The sequence below is a fragment of the Antedon mediterranea genome, chromosome 2, assembly GCF_964355755.1.
Source record: "Antedon mediterranea chromosome 2, ecAntMedi1.1, whole genome shotgun sequence".
NCBI lineage: Eukaryota > Metazoa > Echinodermata > Crinoidea > Comatulida > Antedonidae > Antedon > Antedon mediterranea.
The window spans coordinates 20,395,762-20,412,849 of record NC_092671.1 but is presented as its reverse complement, the minus strand read 5'-3'; the positions used below and the strand labels follow the sequence as shown (position 1 = coordinate 20,412,849).

General features: G+C 32.8%; 1 protein-coding gene across 2 annotated transcripts in view; it reads left to right on the top strand.

Moving 5' to 3' along the window:
• The window catches only part of LOC140040708 (cubilin-like), a 143,223-nt gene that overhangs the window by 108,492 nt on the left and 17,643 nt on the right, over window positions 1–17,088 (top strand). For both annotated transcript variants that reach the window (XM_072086837.1, XM_072086838.1), the window contains 6 exons: window positions 1,226–1,402; window positions 2,050–2,173; window positions 2,503–2,723; window positions 3,352–3,560; window positions 4,684–4,846; window positions 15,490–15,698. In XM_072086837.1, the coding sequence (XP_071942938.1) occupies window positions 1,226–1,402; window positions 2,050–2,173; window positions 2,503–2,723; window positions 3,352–3,560; window positions 4,684–4,846; window positions 15,490–15,698 (1,103 nt within the window). The remainder of the gene's footprint in view (window positions 1–1,225; window positions 1,403–2,049; window positions 2,174–2,502; window positions 2,724–3,351; window positions 3,561–4,683; window positions 4,847–15,489; window positions 15,699–17,088) is intronic.

Below are 17,088 nucleotides of genomic sequence, written 5' to 3'. Positions count from 1 at the left end.
CCCACTATATCGTTTCGGACATCATACATCAAGTTAGTTAGACAATTAAAGAATGAAATATCAAAATCGGGAGGACAAACCAGAAATTAATGTGAAACATTGTGAGACTATTTCGAAAGCTAGCCTAGACCATCCAACCAAAACTCGATCAACCACAAAGGCTATTTGCATGCACGCCGCAACTTGCCTTTATTTTGTAAACTATATGTGTAGATGATTTCATATTCATCAATTTATAGACTTGACAGGGAACTGATTTTTTAAACAAAGCTAATTCCTAAACAGACATCGTAAATTTCTAGGCCGAATATTTTTTACAAAGTAAAACATCTATTGTATGTAAACGGTGGGGGTAGGGCCTATTTACTAACTATTCTAGACCTATGTATGCATATTTAATATTTTTGTCATGAATTTCAGTAAATATATTAAAATTAAAGAACTGTAATAAATAATAAAATATTCGATGTAGTACAGTTGTGGTAGTTGTGAGATTGTTATAGTTAAAATCATGTGTTTTGAAACCTAAGGTTCTGCAAAATTACGGAGTTAATAAATATCATCGATTTGGAACGTTCTTTATTCATGCCGAAATTGTAACAACTTCGGAAAAGTAAGCGTGAAATTACAGACGGGCTAGGTTTGTTTTTAAATTAATTCAAGCTCGCTACTTAGGCTACTTTTTGACACGAAATATTTGAGGCAAAGATGCCATGGCTCATCCGTAACAGAACCATGGACATTTGTTATCGTTAAGCAATATTTCGATAAAGAAGAGGTCCACACTACAAAAACAAATCAACAATCCCTTCCCACGTATGCTCAGAACATGTGTGTTTGGCCTTTCACGCATCAGTGCACCTCATTAGCATACTTATATCATGATGTCCAATTTTATGTGAACGCTCTTCCTGTTAACGTGATATTCAATATCACGATGCAAAAGCACGATAAAATCTTATGTGAAGGTGGCTAATAACTAATTATGTAACTCAATTTAATTAGTAAACAAGGTTACATCAGGTGGTTAAAATCAGTACCGAAAGTACGAACCAACTTTATATACCATCAAGTAAACATTCTCGAAGTAACGCACAATTTACAAAATTTTGCCCTTACGTAAATTTATATATAGATACTTCAAGAGTGGGTATGACCAAATCCCAGAATCTTTCCACTTGAGATTTATAATTAACAACTTAATTATTGAATATTGTCTTTGCAGAAGCAACAAACTGTGCATATGATGGACTTAAAATCTATAATAGTAGCAATAGTGTATTGGGGACATATTGTGGTGATTCTCTACCAGATCCAATTGAAAGTGAAGGCTCAATGTTTTTGAATTTCTACAGTGATTCGTCAGATACTAGAGTGGGATTTTCACTCAAATTTGAACAAGGTACATCAGTTTTGCTGCTAGTAAAAGACAGTTTTGCTATTATCACAATTTGGTAGTAAATATTTGTTGGATCTTAACCCTTTAGATGACTGCAATGGCCGATATACATAATTTACCATGTTTCAGAACAATTTTATTTTTATGATTTTAAAAACTAAATCCCATAATTTCCAATGCACCAAAAAGTTTGATTTACAACACAACAATTGCCAAGTGCCATAACTAGTCTTGAGACAAATTGTATTAATATGTAACTTTTGAACATTCAGTATAATGGAATACAAATTCTTATACAAAAAATATCACATTCAATGACAAACATTTAAAACAACTTATTTCATACTTTTTATTTAAATAGGAAATTTTCATTTTGTAATAAATTTGGCAAAATATACTTTTAATACCTCGGGAAGTGTACATGTTCGAAAAAGCATAGGGTAATGTCAGAAATCTGGTACATAAATGGTGAATATGACTAGCACTAACATTGAAATGTGAAAAATGGTATGGCCCATATGAGTAAGCATCAAAATGAGCTATACTTTGCTGTACAAGTTCAGTATAATATCTATGCTACAAGTAAGAATCTATATTTTAGTTACGAGAACTCAATACACCCAGGTATTTAAATGTATTGTTATTTGCAGGTTGTGGTGGTGAATATGTTGGCCCAGCTGGTCAGGTGTCAACAACTGATACAGGAACATACAGGAACAACGAGAATTGTACATGGCTTATTACAGTCAATGACAATAGAGTGGTGGAATTGGTGTAAGCAGTAAAATCAATTGTTTATTTGTTTTTATTTGAAACAGAATAATAACACTAATCTATAACAATATGAGCATAAAGCAAGGAAAGTAGAAGGTTCAAATTTCAAATCTTGCTTAAGAGCATTCACACACATTCTTGTTATCACCAGGTGGTGTAGAATTTCTTCTATGCCTGTGAATTTGTAAAAAAGGATGAAAAAAATACAGTACAACATTAAGATTTAATCAAACCTAATTATGACCTTACTCATGAATTTTTACAAAAAAAAGGTTTTAGATGAATTTTATATATATTATTTTTTAATATGCAATAATAACATTTTCCAGCTTTTCAATGTTTGATATTGAAGTACATTCATCATGTTTGTATGATTCCCTTACCATTTATGATGGACCAACAACAAACAATCCTGTACTAGCTGGACCACTGTGTGGAGAAGTTTTACCAGATCCTATAAAGAGTACAAATAAAACAATGCTACTCAACTTCCTCTCGGATGTATCTTCAACACACGGAGGATTCAAAGCTGGATATTATGAGACGTTCAGTAGGTTGAATGATTTTAAAAATTCATTAACTATAATTTACAGATACACACCTAGACATCTGAATTCTGGGACAGGATTTATTACATTCTGATAATCCATAGTTTCCCCAATGTTTCATTGTGTTTATTTTATGTTAGATTTTTTTTTATAAATCTTTTGTTTTCTAGAGAGGCATTTTAAAAAACATAAATTAAATCAAATTCATAAATAAGAAATTTCTATTACACATTTTTAGTTTAGGTACATTTACCCAAATTTGAAATGATTGCCTTAACTGAGCTTTACCAAAGGTGTCATCATCGGCAAACTGGAAAAAAAATAATAAAGGGACCCCAAAATTAACTCTTGATTTACCCATTTTTCTCTCTTGTAAATATAATCATTTGGTGCATATTTGAAAGAAAATCTATAATTCATGAATAGCTGATTCCACCTTCTGTTAGTCTATCATGGATGAGACTCCTTATAAAATACAGAGGGAAAAATCAAGAGAAATAAATTACATTATTGTAACTACAGTTGAAATATGAATCTTTTGTTTCTTGGCTTGTGAAGTTGAACTTCTTTTTAAAAGAATAATTTCACTTTGCAAAATCTGTTAATTTCTCGCGTATTATTTCAATCAAGGTGTGGCACAAGGATGTGGTGGAAGTCTAACATCACCATCAGGCACTTTTACAGATATTGATGTAGATAATGACGGCCTGTATGAAGACAACTTGGTTTGCACTTGGCTCATATCAGTTGATGTCAACAAATTGGTTCAACTTTCATTTGGCTCTTCATTTGATATTGAGTCTGGGCTTGGAGGACAGTGTGACTATGACTATATTGAGGTAATATAATTTTACTATTCTTCTGTCTGCTTTTTGCACAATGTGTTAACTAACTTTATAGTGGAGCACACTTTAGAATTAGGCCTCACAAGTTTACTTATATGAAAGAGAATCACAAAAATATAACAAATCCTTAACTTGTGATGATTTTACAGACATTCAGAGATTAGAGGTAACCACTTGTTACCCATGTTAATCTCTAGACACGGTCTGGTCAATATCAATTTTGGTGTTGGATTTGTAATAAATAATGTTCTGGCCCTGTTTGCATACTCCGTGATAAAGTGGCTGTGATATTATTTTTTACATTTTTGTTGTTGAATATGCCATTTTAATGTCACATAATATATTGTTTGAAGGTTTGCATGGTGAAATCAAATGTCTGATATATAAAGTTTGCGGTACACCACATGTATTAGTTCTGAAAAGAACTGTTGAGTTACTCGACGTTTCGATCAATATGCTTTGATCATCCTCAGAAGCATATTGATCGAAACGTCGAGTAACTCAACAGTTCTTTTTAGATCTAATACATGTGGTGTACCGAAAACTTTATATCAACATGTCACATAATAGTTATTTACTTTGACTAAAAAATTGAATCCTCAACCTGAAAATTTAAAGCAAAATATAGTCAAATTGTCTGAGAAAATGGGTTTTTGGTTAAATTTAACTGTTCATTCATATGTGAAATAATTATTTTTGTTCGTTTTATTAACCTATGGAAATGATAACTTCATTAAAACTGGCATATTCAAAATCTGATTTAATAAATATTTATTTTTCATGCAATACCTTTTTGAAATTTAAAATACTGTAGATATGAGTCATTATAGTGATGCTGATTTAGGGTCAATAGTATTCTTTGAAAACGGTACAGTATCAGTAGTAACAAATTATTTCTATTGACAGATTGATAAAATATTACTGATATTCCAGCCTCTGTTTTCAATCAAAATAAATTTGATCTATATTATAATAAGTTATAGAGAGAGTTTATACTGTTGAATGTAGCCCGCATCTATACATATAGGTAATAAAAATGACCAGAATGATTGATGCACTACCAGCATGATTTCAAGACTTAAAATACATTTTTTAATTTAAAGTTATTTTGTTATAGGTTCGTGATGGAATAAGTCCTTATGCACCATTGGTTAGTAAATTTTGTGGTCTCAATGCTCCGTCAAATTTTAATGCATCATCCAACCAGTTGTATGTTAAATTCCTAACTGATTCATCTATCGGAGGTACAGGTTTTACTATCACCTATGGAAGCGTTGACCGTAAGTACACATTTGTATTTCTTTCTGTATTGATTTTTTTTTTTAATGGCTATGGTGTGTGAATATGATTGTATTTTATTTATTTATTTATTTCGGTATGTATAAAAAGCTACAAAACAGCAGCACTTTTTTAGAGGCTGAAAATATTTATTAACAAACATATATAAAAAACACATACAATATTCAATATTGCAAGTTTAAAAGAAAATATTTATATCCAAATAAATAAAATACTAGATTTAATTAGTCACTGACGAATTATAGGTTATATGTATCTATATATAAATTATGGTTAATTCTGACATAGGCGAGCACAATGCAAAAACTTCGGTACAAATCTCCGCCTTGGATACCTACCTTATCTATCTGGGATGTACTGCGAAACGTAGATTTGATAACATTAGTGTTCACATCAACGCTATTGTTCCATATTTCTATCTTAGGAAGATGTTATAAAGAGTTTTTTAACAAAATTTATGATTTCAACATTAGATTTTCATCTCAATTTCAATTCTTCCCGGTCAAAGTAATTTCCGGGTTTAAGATAAGTTCACCTTGCAACAACCTGGTTTCAAATATTTTTCGAATGTCAAGCATTTTCAATAATGGTAACCGACAGAAAACGTATAAGGAGAACATTATCATTCCGAGAACCATCGTCTACACTTCCTAGAGGGGGAGCGAGCGAAGCGAGCTCACCCTCTAGTTGATGTAAATAAAGGTAATTGATTTTTAAAAGATATATTGATTGATTAATTTTGTCAGAATCTTTAATTATTTATAATATGAAAGATAAGATCTTGGTAATGCTAATACAATAGCCGGTATCACTACATAATAAACAAGAAATATTTCTTACAAAAAACGCCGCGTAACTTTTTGACTGGACAGTTGTAAGAACAGTCTTCATTAATCTAATATAATAGGTCGGCCAATCAAAACGCAAGTGAACAATTGGGACTTTACTTGTGATTTATGTCATTGGCCTGTCAGCACAGTCGTTTCTTTCTAGAATTAAATGCACAAATTTGTATTGGGAATAATGTATGTGGTTATTACTATCGCATTTAGGTATTAATAATAATAATATGGCTTTTGAATATATAATTACGGTCTGTAGAATAACATTTATACATTTTCGGTTCGCGATGAAAAGTTATTTGAATGGATTTGTAATAGGTATTTATAATAATAGTACAGTATATGGGTTGTATTATTGCTAAGCTATCACCAAATCCTGTTATAACATTATTTCTTTCTTTTGCACCATTGATCAATACCAAACGTGTATCGGTATTATTATAGTTTTTAATGAATCATTACATTAATAAAAATACCCAATTAAATCAATCGCGTCAGTCCAATTCCGACTTATGTTTCGATCACATAGTTCTGTGTCTACACTGTCCCAACTAGTTTAACAAAAAAAAGTGTGATGTGTCCAAATATGGTAGTGATATGCCCGATTATCGTAGTGATATGACATCGTCATGTCTATATAATATGGGCACATCATATTTAGTTTGATAGTATAGACAGAGCTTAAGGATTATATTTAAAAAATGTTTTCTTACATTTTGAACGGAAGTATTTATTTGTTTATAAGCCCAATTTTCCAGTTTTAATTTTACATTTTGAAAAAAAGTATTTATTTGTTTATAAGCCCAATTTTCCAGTCTTAATTTTACATTTCGAAAAAAAAAGTATTTTATTTGTTGATAAGCCCAATTGTGCAGTCTTATTTTACATTTTGAACGAAAGTATTTATTTGTTGATAAGCCCAATTTTGCAGTCTTATTTTACATTTTAAACGAAAGTATTTATTTGTTGATAAGCCGAATTTTCCAGTTTAATAATAATGACCCCTTCCACAGTGCTTATAACACATTTTACATGATATTGACCGTGGGTTCTTTACGCCTCTGATGCATTTGTTTTTATTGTACCTTTTTAATAAATTATTATATGTTTAGGCCTAATCACACCCAATTTAATGAAACGGTCAGATTCCGATTTCAATTGAACGAAAGTACTGTAGTACTGTATTTATTATTCATTGATAAGCCAAGGGTCCCATGGCGTTAGCCGATATCTTGAGCATTTGACTCTTGTGTCAACCTGTAACACAAATCATTCTTCAAAATCTAAAGAAAGAACCTCACACGTCTTTTTTGTGAGTGATACATTATGGATATGCCCACGGAAATAATATGTGGACATTGCAAACAATCATAGGCCTACAGTAACAAACATAACATGGCTAATAAGCATAACATTCAGACTTGCTTGTTTTCTAGTGGATTTTTATTTACTTTAGCATGTAGAATAAAACTAGTAACAGTGGCTATATTAATAATTATACTGATTATCCTTGATGTTATCGCGTCCAATAGTAAAATATTTTGTTGTTGATAAGCCCAATTTTTCAGCCTTGATTTTACATTTTGAACGAAAGTATTTATTTGTTGATAAGCCCAATTTTGCAGTCTTAATAATGATCCTTCCACAGTGCATTTTACATGATATTGACCGAGGGTTTTTACGCCTCTATAGCCACTGATCAATACCATAATTAATGTACTTTTTTAAATGAATATTGAAATGTTTCAACATACCCAATTAAAAAAAACGGTCCGTTTTCGAGTTCAATCTTTTGATTAGAGAGGTTGGAGTTTCATTTTGAACGAAAGTATTTATTTGATTGATAAGCCAACTTTCTAGTCCTAATGATTTGAGATTCAACGGGTTTTGCTTTCAATTGTATAATAATATAATTATATATATATATATATATATAAATATAATATTAAGTATAATTATGAATTCACCAACACTTTCAGGCCCGGGCCCGAGTTTGTGTAGACCAGACTTCCATGCACAGCCACATGTTAAGGAATATGAATCTCTTTATGATTTTAATATGGTTCTAAATGATATTACACAACAACGATTAGACAGCAACTGTGCAAGAGTCCAACTAATAAAATCGGAATGATCAATTAATTGAACATTTACAGCATAAGGCCCATACACTAGGACGATAACGATCGACGATAAATAGACAAATGTGCATTTTTAATACATAAGTCTAAACCAAAAGAAATATAAACAATTCCTTTGATGAAAATTATATTTTTCACACGTCCAATCAAATGACGTCATGATTAGTAAGACCAATAATATCGTGACAATACAGCGATTTTATTGTTTTTATTTATCATGACATCATTTGATTGGAATTTGAAAAACATTATTATTATCAAAGACAGCATAAATGATTATCCTATAGGTCTAGAACGAAACCCTTTCTAATTTCTTTTGGTTTATGTAAAAAAAATGCATGCTATATATTTATCGTCCGTCGTTATCGTCAGTGTAATTGGGCCTTTATACAAAAAAAATAAATTGATTACGAAGTTACATGTCATTTTCACCTATCACCAAAAAACTAACCTTTTCAACACTAATTAATTGTTACGAAGCCAATTTATATTATATATTTCATTAAAACTGAACTTTACGGTAATGAAGAGTAAGTATCAGTTAATATGAATAATATAACTAGTAGGTCTATGAACTTGCGTCCAGACACAGAACTGTGACATTACTATCATAAATGTTGAAACCACTTATAAAACCTTTTTTTTAAAGAAAATATAATTGTGTTAGGAGAAGGCTAATAAACAAATAGATAATGTACAAACCTTTTTCTGGATTAATTAATGGAGCAGGCGTTCCTAATAATCTGCTGCTGCTACCTAGACTGATTGTTCACCTTCTGACGATAATTGATTGGACCCCCCCCCCCCCCCCCCCACGGCATCTGATAACCAACAAAAAATTTACGAGGACTGTTTCAATGATTTAATATCTGACGGCGTATTATTATAACATTGGCCTAGATTGACAGTCAAAGAAAGTCATTGTAAATACCTCCCTTTATGTTGACAGAGCCAAAATAAAGTTTTGACCATTATCGAATGATTATTCTACAGTGACTTATTATAATACCGGCCTGGTTGACAGCAAAAACGAAGTTATTATTTATTGATCAAGATTTTACAGATTTCCGTCTACATCTCAATAATACTGTCTTCTCCCAGACGTTTTTTGGGTCCAGCAGCTACCTATAAATTATAGTCGAGTTTCCAAATTCACAAAACTGTCAGCCTTAGATACTAAAGCTACCGCTATGAAACAGCTTATTAATGAATGTGTCCTCCTGGGACCTAGCTGGCTAGAGCTGCGGCGCGAAAATATAAAATAATAATAATATAAAAATAATCTGATCAAAGATCCCTCCGCATATATGTCATAAACCACCCTTGTTTTCTCTAGATTTCATTATAAATCCTGCATATAATTTATACACTAAAAAACAAAAACAAATCCTATTTTGTTCCATTTCCCATCACATTTTGTTGATCGCATTAATAACTGTTGGTATACCACACTTTCTAATATCGCTCTGTTCTGTTCAAGCGTACTAATAATACTAGACCTTGCAGCAAGGAGCGAGCATGTCACAAAATTATTACATCTTCCTAAATGGATTATATTTCATTCTTCTATGGTTTTTTTGTGTCTGTTTGTGTATTAAAATATTGTTTTAAAACAGTTTTATTTTACACAACAAAACCATATTTTCAATCATTTTGATTCATCGATTTATTTAAAATTGAAAGTTTTAACTTTTCCCAATTTTATAGTTAAGAAAGAGGAATACAAATATTGCAATACAGTCAACTCCGCCTAAGTCGAATCTAATGGGACCGATCAAAAAGTTCGACTTGCGCGAATTTCGACTTAAAGATTCATGATTTTTTTTACAGAAAAGTAGGCCTAGGCTACCACTTTGCTGGAATCCAGCCAGCCCTAGCATGCAGTAGACGAATATACTTAATTAAGGCCTTAAAAAACGTGATAGTTTTGAACTGTCATTACGCGCAATTTTGTTTTTATACGCTCATTGCTGTACCAGTCTTAATTAATTAATTTCTTTAATTAATTTGATGTCTGTTCAGTCATTCCTCTATGGTTCGGCCGGCCCGCGATAGCCGTTACCAGCGCATTACCGGTAGACTCGAGCGTAGAGAAAGCTGGCGCCTAACGATGTGTTAAATATTAATGTAGGCCACTATGTAATTTCGTGTCATTTTTTTGTTAAAAGCAAAATTCCAGCTGATAAAGTGTCTTTAGGATGTAAAGTAATGAAAAAAATATGTTGCCATTTTTTTAAAAAAGCTTAAGGGTGTCAAATCCAAGATGGCCGCCAATATGTAAAATATCCAATAAATGTACCATATTGGACAAAGTAACACCCATTATGAATAATATTTAAAGTTCATATGGGTTCTCTGCTATATAAGAATTATTATAAACCTATATTCATTAGTATTCTGACATTTTGAATTTCAAAATGGCCGCCATTTAAAAAAAATTGATTAAATTTCTTATTAAAACATGTGCAAGTTATGACGTTGATTTAAATCACATAAAATGATAGGCCTATGACAACAACATTGGTGATTAATAAAAAATGGCCGCCAATTTTTTATAAATGGGTTAAATTTCTTATTAAAACATGTGTAAGTTAAATATAATTAGATTGAAATACACAAAATGATATGCTTATGACAACAACATGGTGATTAACACAAAATGTTGACCATCAGGAGGTCTATAGTACTGACAGTACACTTCTTCATATTAAAACATCTCATAAACTTCTTCAGTTAAATGACAACTAACTCTGCCAAAGTCCTTCAATGAAATATTTCTAATCTTGAATGCGATACAGTAAGTTCCTTCGTTTTCTACTACTGTATCCATCAAACTTCCACAGACTGATCTGTGATCCCAACAAGCTTGTTCAGAAACAAATTGGCAAAAGTACTGCAATACCTCATTTCACCGCCAAATAATCTCTATAGGAGTCCTCTCTTACTTTGATAAGTTTGTCACCTGTATTCACCGTCATATATATTTTGTGCCAATATTCGTCTTTTTCTTAGGATCCCATATAGACAGTTTGGCTTCTACAAGACTTTTACCAATGCCTCAAACATTTTCTGTCCAATTTCATCATGCCATGGCCAAAAAACACCTTTGTGCGAATTGCAGCATTCTTCATTAATCGGGATATCATCTCTCTTTAATTTGCCAGCTCTGATGAAATCATTAATTTGTGTTATTCCAATGATACCACGCTCAATGACCCTGATCAATTGAAGTCCCACACATACATGTCCTCTCATAAACTCCAATATCTGTAATTTGTTTCAGTAATCTGTTGAAATTGATACAGCGGAAGTAACCGGTAGTACAGGTGGTCATGAGCGAAGAAATATTTGATAAAAGCATGTGTACTTTCCATGTGTGCAGATATCGTTTTCTTGTGTCTCGGACATATATAGGGATATAGTTTAACCACATCACTTAGATTTCGTCGACTCTCTGTATTCAAGTTAATATCTTTATGATCAGCCTCTTTCAAACAAAATGATATTTCACTTAGAATCTTTTTCTCTGTCTGCATTTGTAGAGAGAAAGCAGAATTAGTGTGCTTCTGTCCTTTAGAGATGTTTTCCATTTAAGATATTTGTGTCACTGGTTGTATAGGTAATACAAGTTCAGTTTCAACAAAAGCACTGGCCTCAACACTATTTTCACAATGCTACATGTCCAAAAGCCATATATTTCATCGGGTCGACATAATAATTGCTTCTTGATGTCATCTCTGTCCACCTCCACTCATCTCAGGTAAGAGTCATCACCAGGCATTCTTGTCTTTTCCTAGTACATGCGTTTTTATACCACAACCATGTGCACTCATCAAACCAGTGTATAATGGTGGTCTATCTGTAGGGGGTACATACCTAATGAAATCGGTTGAGATTGTAGAAGATGAGAAGTAGGAGTTAATGCTGCCTATGAATAATCTTGTGAATAAGCTGTATCTGTATTTCCTTCAAGCTTCTGGCAAAAGTTGACAGGTTGAAAACTTACCAACCATACTGGTGACTATGGCCCTGAAGGTTAAGAAATTGAATTACATAGCAATAACGCATTTATTATTTAACATCATATTTATACAGGATTTCACAATAAGGTATAAATGCACTTGTTTTATATTGTGGTCCTGTCTCCTGTCAAGTTTCATTTTCATGAAAAGAAATGAGATCTGTAATTTAGAATCTATATATAAATTATTGTTAATTCTGACATAGGTGAGCACAATGGAAAACAAATATCTGCCTTGGATACCTACCTGAACTATCTCAGATGTACCACGAAATGTAAAACAGTTTCACTATTACAATATTGTTCCATATTTCTATCTTAGGAATATATTATAAAGAGTTTTAAAAAAAATTTCTGATTTCACAATAAGTTCACAGGTTCACCTTGCAACTACATGGTTTCAGTTAAGTTGGTCGTTAGTAGCTATATCCATTTAGTATTTTGTTTATTTTCGGATCGGACCGCACGTGTGAAGGTACAGTGGTTAAAAAATAAAATCCCGATAGCCGAGTTTTATTGAGTAAGCTGGCAGGAATAAATGTAGGCTATCTGTGTCCCATTAGGGCCCATATTGCAAGTCATCTAAAACATCTTCCATCTTGGGCCGAAACGGCCTACATTCTGTACTGGAAGTTAGTTTCAAAAGATGTTTAAATTAAATAATGTATTTGAATAAACGCCTCCCCAATAAAACATCACTTTGAATAATAATTGCCTACACCCACCTAGACCCAACTATCTAATAAACGCCCATCCACATTTATACACACAATATTGTATTATATTTATAATAACACAAATTATACTATTTGTAATAGAATTCATCACACTGTTAACTACAATTTACCAAGCATTTGTTATTTTTTTTTACCACTTTTCATATCTATTAGATTATAAATGTTACGATATTATTAAAACTAAAAAATCCCTCAAATAAGCATCTCCCTCAAATGAACTCTGCCTCCCCACCTCCGCCCTACCAAACAATAAACACTATACTTTGAAATGTTATTAATCATCTAAGACACTGTGAAACAGAGTAGGTTTAGTTTTTCGAATGTCAAGCATTTTCAATAATGGTAACCGACAGAAAACGTACAAGGAGAACGTCCTTCTAAAACCTTTTTACCCGAGTCATTATCATTCCGAGAACCATTGTTTACACTTCCTATAGGGGAGCGAGCGAAGCGAGCTCACCATCTAGTTAGACGTAATTGTTGTTGAATATTTGATATCAATTGGTAAGTTGTTCCATACATTTAATTTAATTTAAGAGTCATAGTGGGGTATTATATATCTGTTATATAGAGAACATTGACAACTTTAGACAGCCTTATATTTAGACAATCCTGTGAGAAGTGACAATTTTAGAACATTGTGTACAAACAAAAATTTATGCACACATATTTAAAAAAAATTATTTAAAGAATTTAATTTTTAGTGGTGGCCATTTTGAAATCCAAGATGGCCGACAGATTATCACTTTACATAGTTAAGATTGTATAATGGGTACAGTAATACCATCAAAACGGACTTGTTCCACGTTCATAATTTGTATTATTGGTGATATTCTGATTTTTAATAGGGTTATTTGAATGTTGGCGGCCATCTTGAATTTGGTCCTTTAAATGTCTTTTGAAAAAATGGCAACATATTTTTTTTCATTCCTTATATTATCAAGATATGAAAAAAGGTCAAGTTTGCTTTAAAAAAAAAAAATACACGACATTCATATAAACGACATACCAGCCTACACTATATAGCTTTTGAGGCGCAATCCATGACGTTAAGTTTCTCGGTCCAATTCTCGCCAATTGGTACATTTTCAAAAGGAATCGAATACAGGTACAGTATGTATTTTTATTTTATTTCACACAAAAATGGAAGTCGAAAAAAGGAGAACACAGTATACATTATTTACAGTTTATGTAACACTTTTCAATCTTTAATACAGTGTAATAGATTTATTTAAAGAAATCGGTAATTGATTTCTGCATTAACTTTTTATGCGATTCCTTCATTAAAAAGGCTTCATATCGGTCGGCCATAATGGCAATTTCATCAGGCAGATTCTCAACCAACCGATTGTACCGTCTGATTGTGTCCACAATAGAAAACATCTCCTGTAAAGTTAGACCTGAATTATCTTGCATGGGCTGTGCGTCCACCGTCTCTTCGTCTTCTTCTTCTTCTGGGTCTGATTCCTCATCTAACACTAGGTCGACGATCTCGCTGTCCTCTAGCTGTTCAGCAACACCTGCATCTTTATCGTCTTCAGATATGTAATCAGCCAGTGAGGAAAGCTCAAATGTTGCAGCAAGTCGTTCCCAAATGTTCCCGAAGTCTCTTTCTTCTTCAACGACATCTATCTACAATACAATAAAGAAAATGTGTTAAAACCTTTGTCTTAACTTTTACTTGAATACAGAAAACGGAAATAAAAATGCGATATTAGACCAATGTGATAAAAACTTACCACCACCTGTTCTTCATCGGCATTGTCGTCAGCGCCAGCTAAAAGGGGCTTTATAAAACCCACTTTTTGGTATACATTGGAAATGGTTTGTGGGGTGACCTTTCGCCAAGCACTTTTTATTGTGACAATTGCGTCTAACAACGTCCACTTGAACTCATCTTCAGCTTCCGTTGCAGCCAACCTGCGAGTAGCAAAGATGTGGCGATTTTTCTTCCAAGTTGGATTTTCATCAACAAATTTAAGAATCGCCTATTTTTCTTCATATGATCGGGTTTTTAATTTTCTTTTCGACATGAGTCATGGGTATGTGATAATCCTGTAATTTATTTGGTCAGACCTTGCAGAAGATAATTAATTAAACATACATCTCATTATCTAAACTAGGAAAAAAAACAGTAAACATTTCGATTTTGAAAGATTGTTTTTTATTAGAGTTAAACATTAATTATAAATACAGTAATTCTATCAAGCAATCATTTATTTGTACTGTACATTTGTAAACTTTATCAACTTCAAAACTGTACATCTGTTTCTTTGGACGCAATCTGTATTACCGGCAACCTCAAAGATCATTTATCAGCTAGGTTAATGTAAACCGAGAGAGTGACAGCTCATAAAATCAAAGCAACCGATGTACGCGATCAGTTACACTGTTGCCCGTCTAGGGTGGTGTTACAACACGCGTTATCCAGGGACTTCAGTATCCATGACAACAATCGGTTTCTCAGGCTTCGGATGGATCGTGCTATGTTTACTGTACTACAGTAATAGGATTTTAAAAATTTGACTTATACGTTAGAATATGCTAAGAATTTCGACATTTGGACCAAGAAATACCGTCGAATTTCGACTTACACGAATTCGATTTACAAATAACCTTGTACATGGTAAACTATAGGTATGAATTGGGACTTTGCGAATTTTCGACTTACGCGAAGTCGACTTAGGCGAAGTTGACTGTAGTATGTTGTTTCTGGGTGTGATAATCCAAATGCAAATATAGTGTTTTTAATATGTATGTATTCAAAAATTATACTTTGGGAGTTCCCTCTAGTAATAGATTAATTAAATCAATTTACAGTAATAGTAGTGTAGTTGAACACTACAAAATATATGGCAACCTAATTTTCATTTTTTACTGTAGCCACATGTGGAGGTGTCTACAATGCAACCAGTACACCGCAAACTATCACCTCACCAAACTACCCTAATAATTATGACCACAACCTCCGTTGTCGATGGACAGTGGCCGCACCAAATGGTGAAGAAGTTCGTATCAAGGTCAATGCAATGGACATTGAAAGCCATGACAATTGCATATATGACCATCTTGAGCTCAGAGACTTCCCACTGGTAAGAATATTTTGTGTTTCATTTTAGTATGCCATAAAATTTTAACTATCTTTATTTATTATTTTTCTTTTTATGTTCAGTTCATACCATGCACCATTCTGCTGAATGTTAATTCCAACAGGGAGACCCCTCATGTTCTGCTTTTTACTTGAAATTGGCCAGTTGACCATCTGGGTTTTGAATCCTACAAACATAGTACCAATAAGTTTAGATTCCATATTAAAATTTGGAATTTGATAATAGCAATACAAGATAAAAGTGCATGTTACAACTGTTAATGTAGAAAGCACCAGCTAATGTTGAAACAACCGCTAATGTAGAACAATCCACTGCTAATGTAGTAAAACCTCCAGCTTATGTAATAAATTTCAATAAAAATCAACACCAGCTAGTGAAGAACGGCCAACAGCTAATGTAGTAAGGGAAATTGCCTCACAGTTAAACGCAGTTACTATTGCCACCAAATCGACCACCTCTTATAATAGACCACCTCTCGTAACCATCTCTTAATAATTACCACCACCTGTTTTAAACGACCACCTCTTGTAAGGGTCAAACTCTTATAATAGACCACCTCTTGTAACCATCTCTTAATAATTACCACCACCTCTTTTAAACGACCACCTCTTGTAAGGGTCAAACTCTTATAATAGACCACCTCTAGTAACTATCTCTTAATAATTACCACCACCTCTTTTAAACGACCACCTCTTGTAAGGGTCAAACTCTTATAATAGACCACCTCTCGTAACCATCTCTTAATGATTACCACCACCTCTTTTAAACGACCACCTCCTATTGTAAGTGACCTACTCCTCTTATAAGGAACCACTTCACATAATCGACCACTTACGAGAGGTGCTGGTCGATTATGAGAAGCAGTCTTTTAAGAGAAATGGTCGCTTTTGGAAAGTTGGTCACCTATGAGAGGAGGAAGACTGATAACATTTTCTACATTTTACTACATAAGCTGTGTATTTCTACATTGGCTGGAAGTTTACTAAATCAACAGTATATTGTTCTACATTAATAGTTATTTTGAAATTAGGAGGCGTTTTCTACATTAGCGGCTGTAACAGGCGGTATATGTATATGTTGTATGTACCACAAAAGCGAAAACCCCAAAAAACTAGATTTGAACTCTTCACCAAGGACGAGTTAGGTTATTGTGCACGTCATACGTTAGAAATATGCGCACAGAAAAAAAGATTATGCCATTGTGACCTGAAGAAAATAAAATATTAGTGTGCCCTTTATGTTGTGTCTAAGTGTATACAGTATACACAATACTGTATACATACTACATACAGTGCAGAATAGGTGGAAATAACGGAACCTGCCTTTTATTCCAATATTTAACATGATGACGTCATCATACGTCTCTTTTATT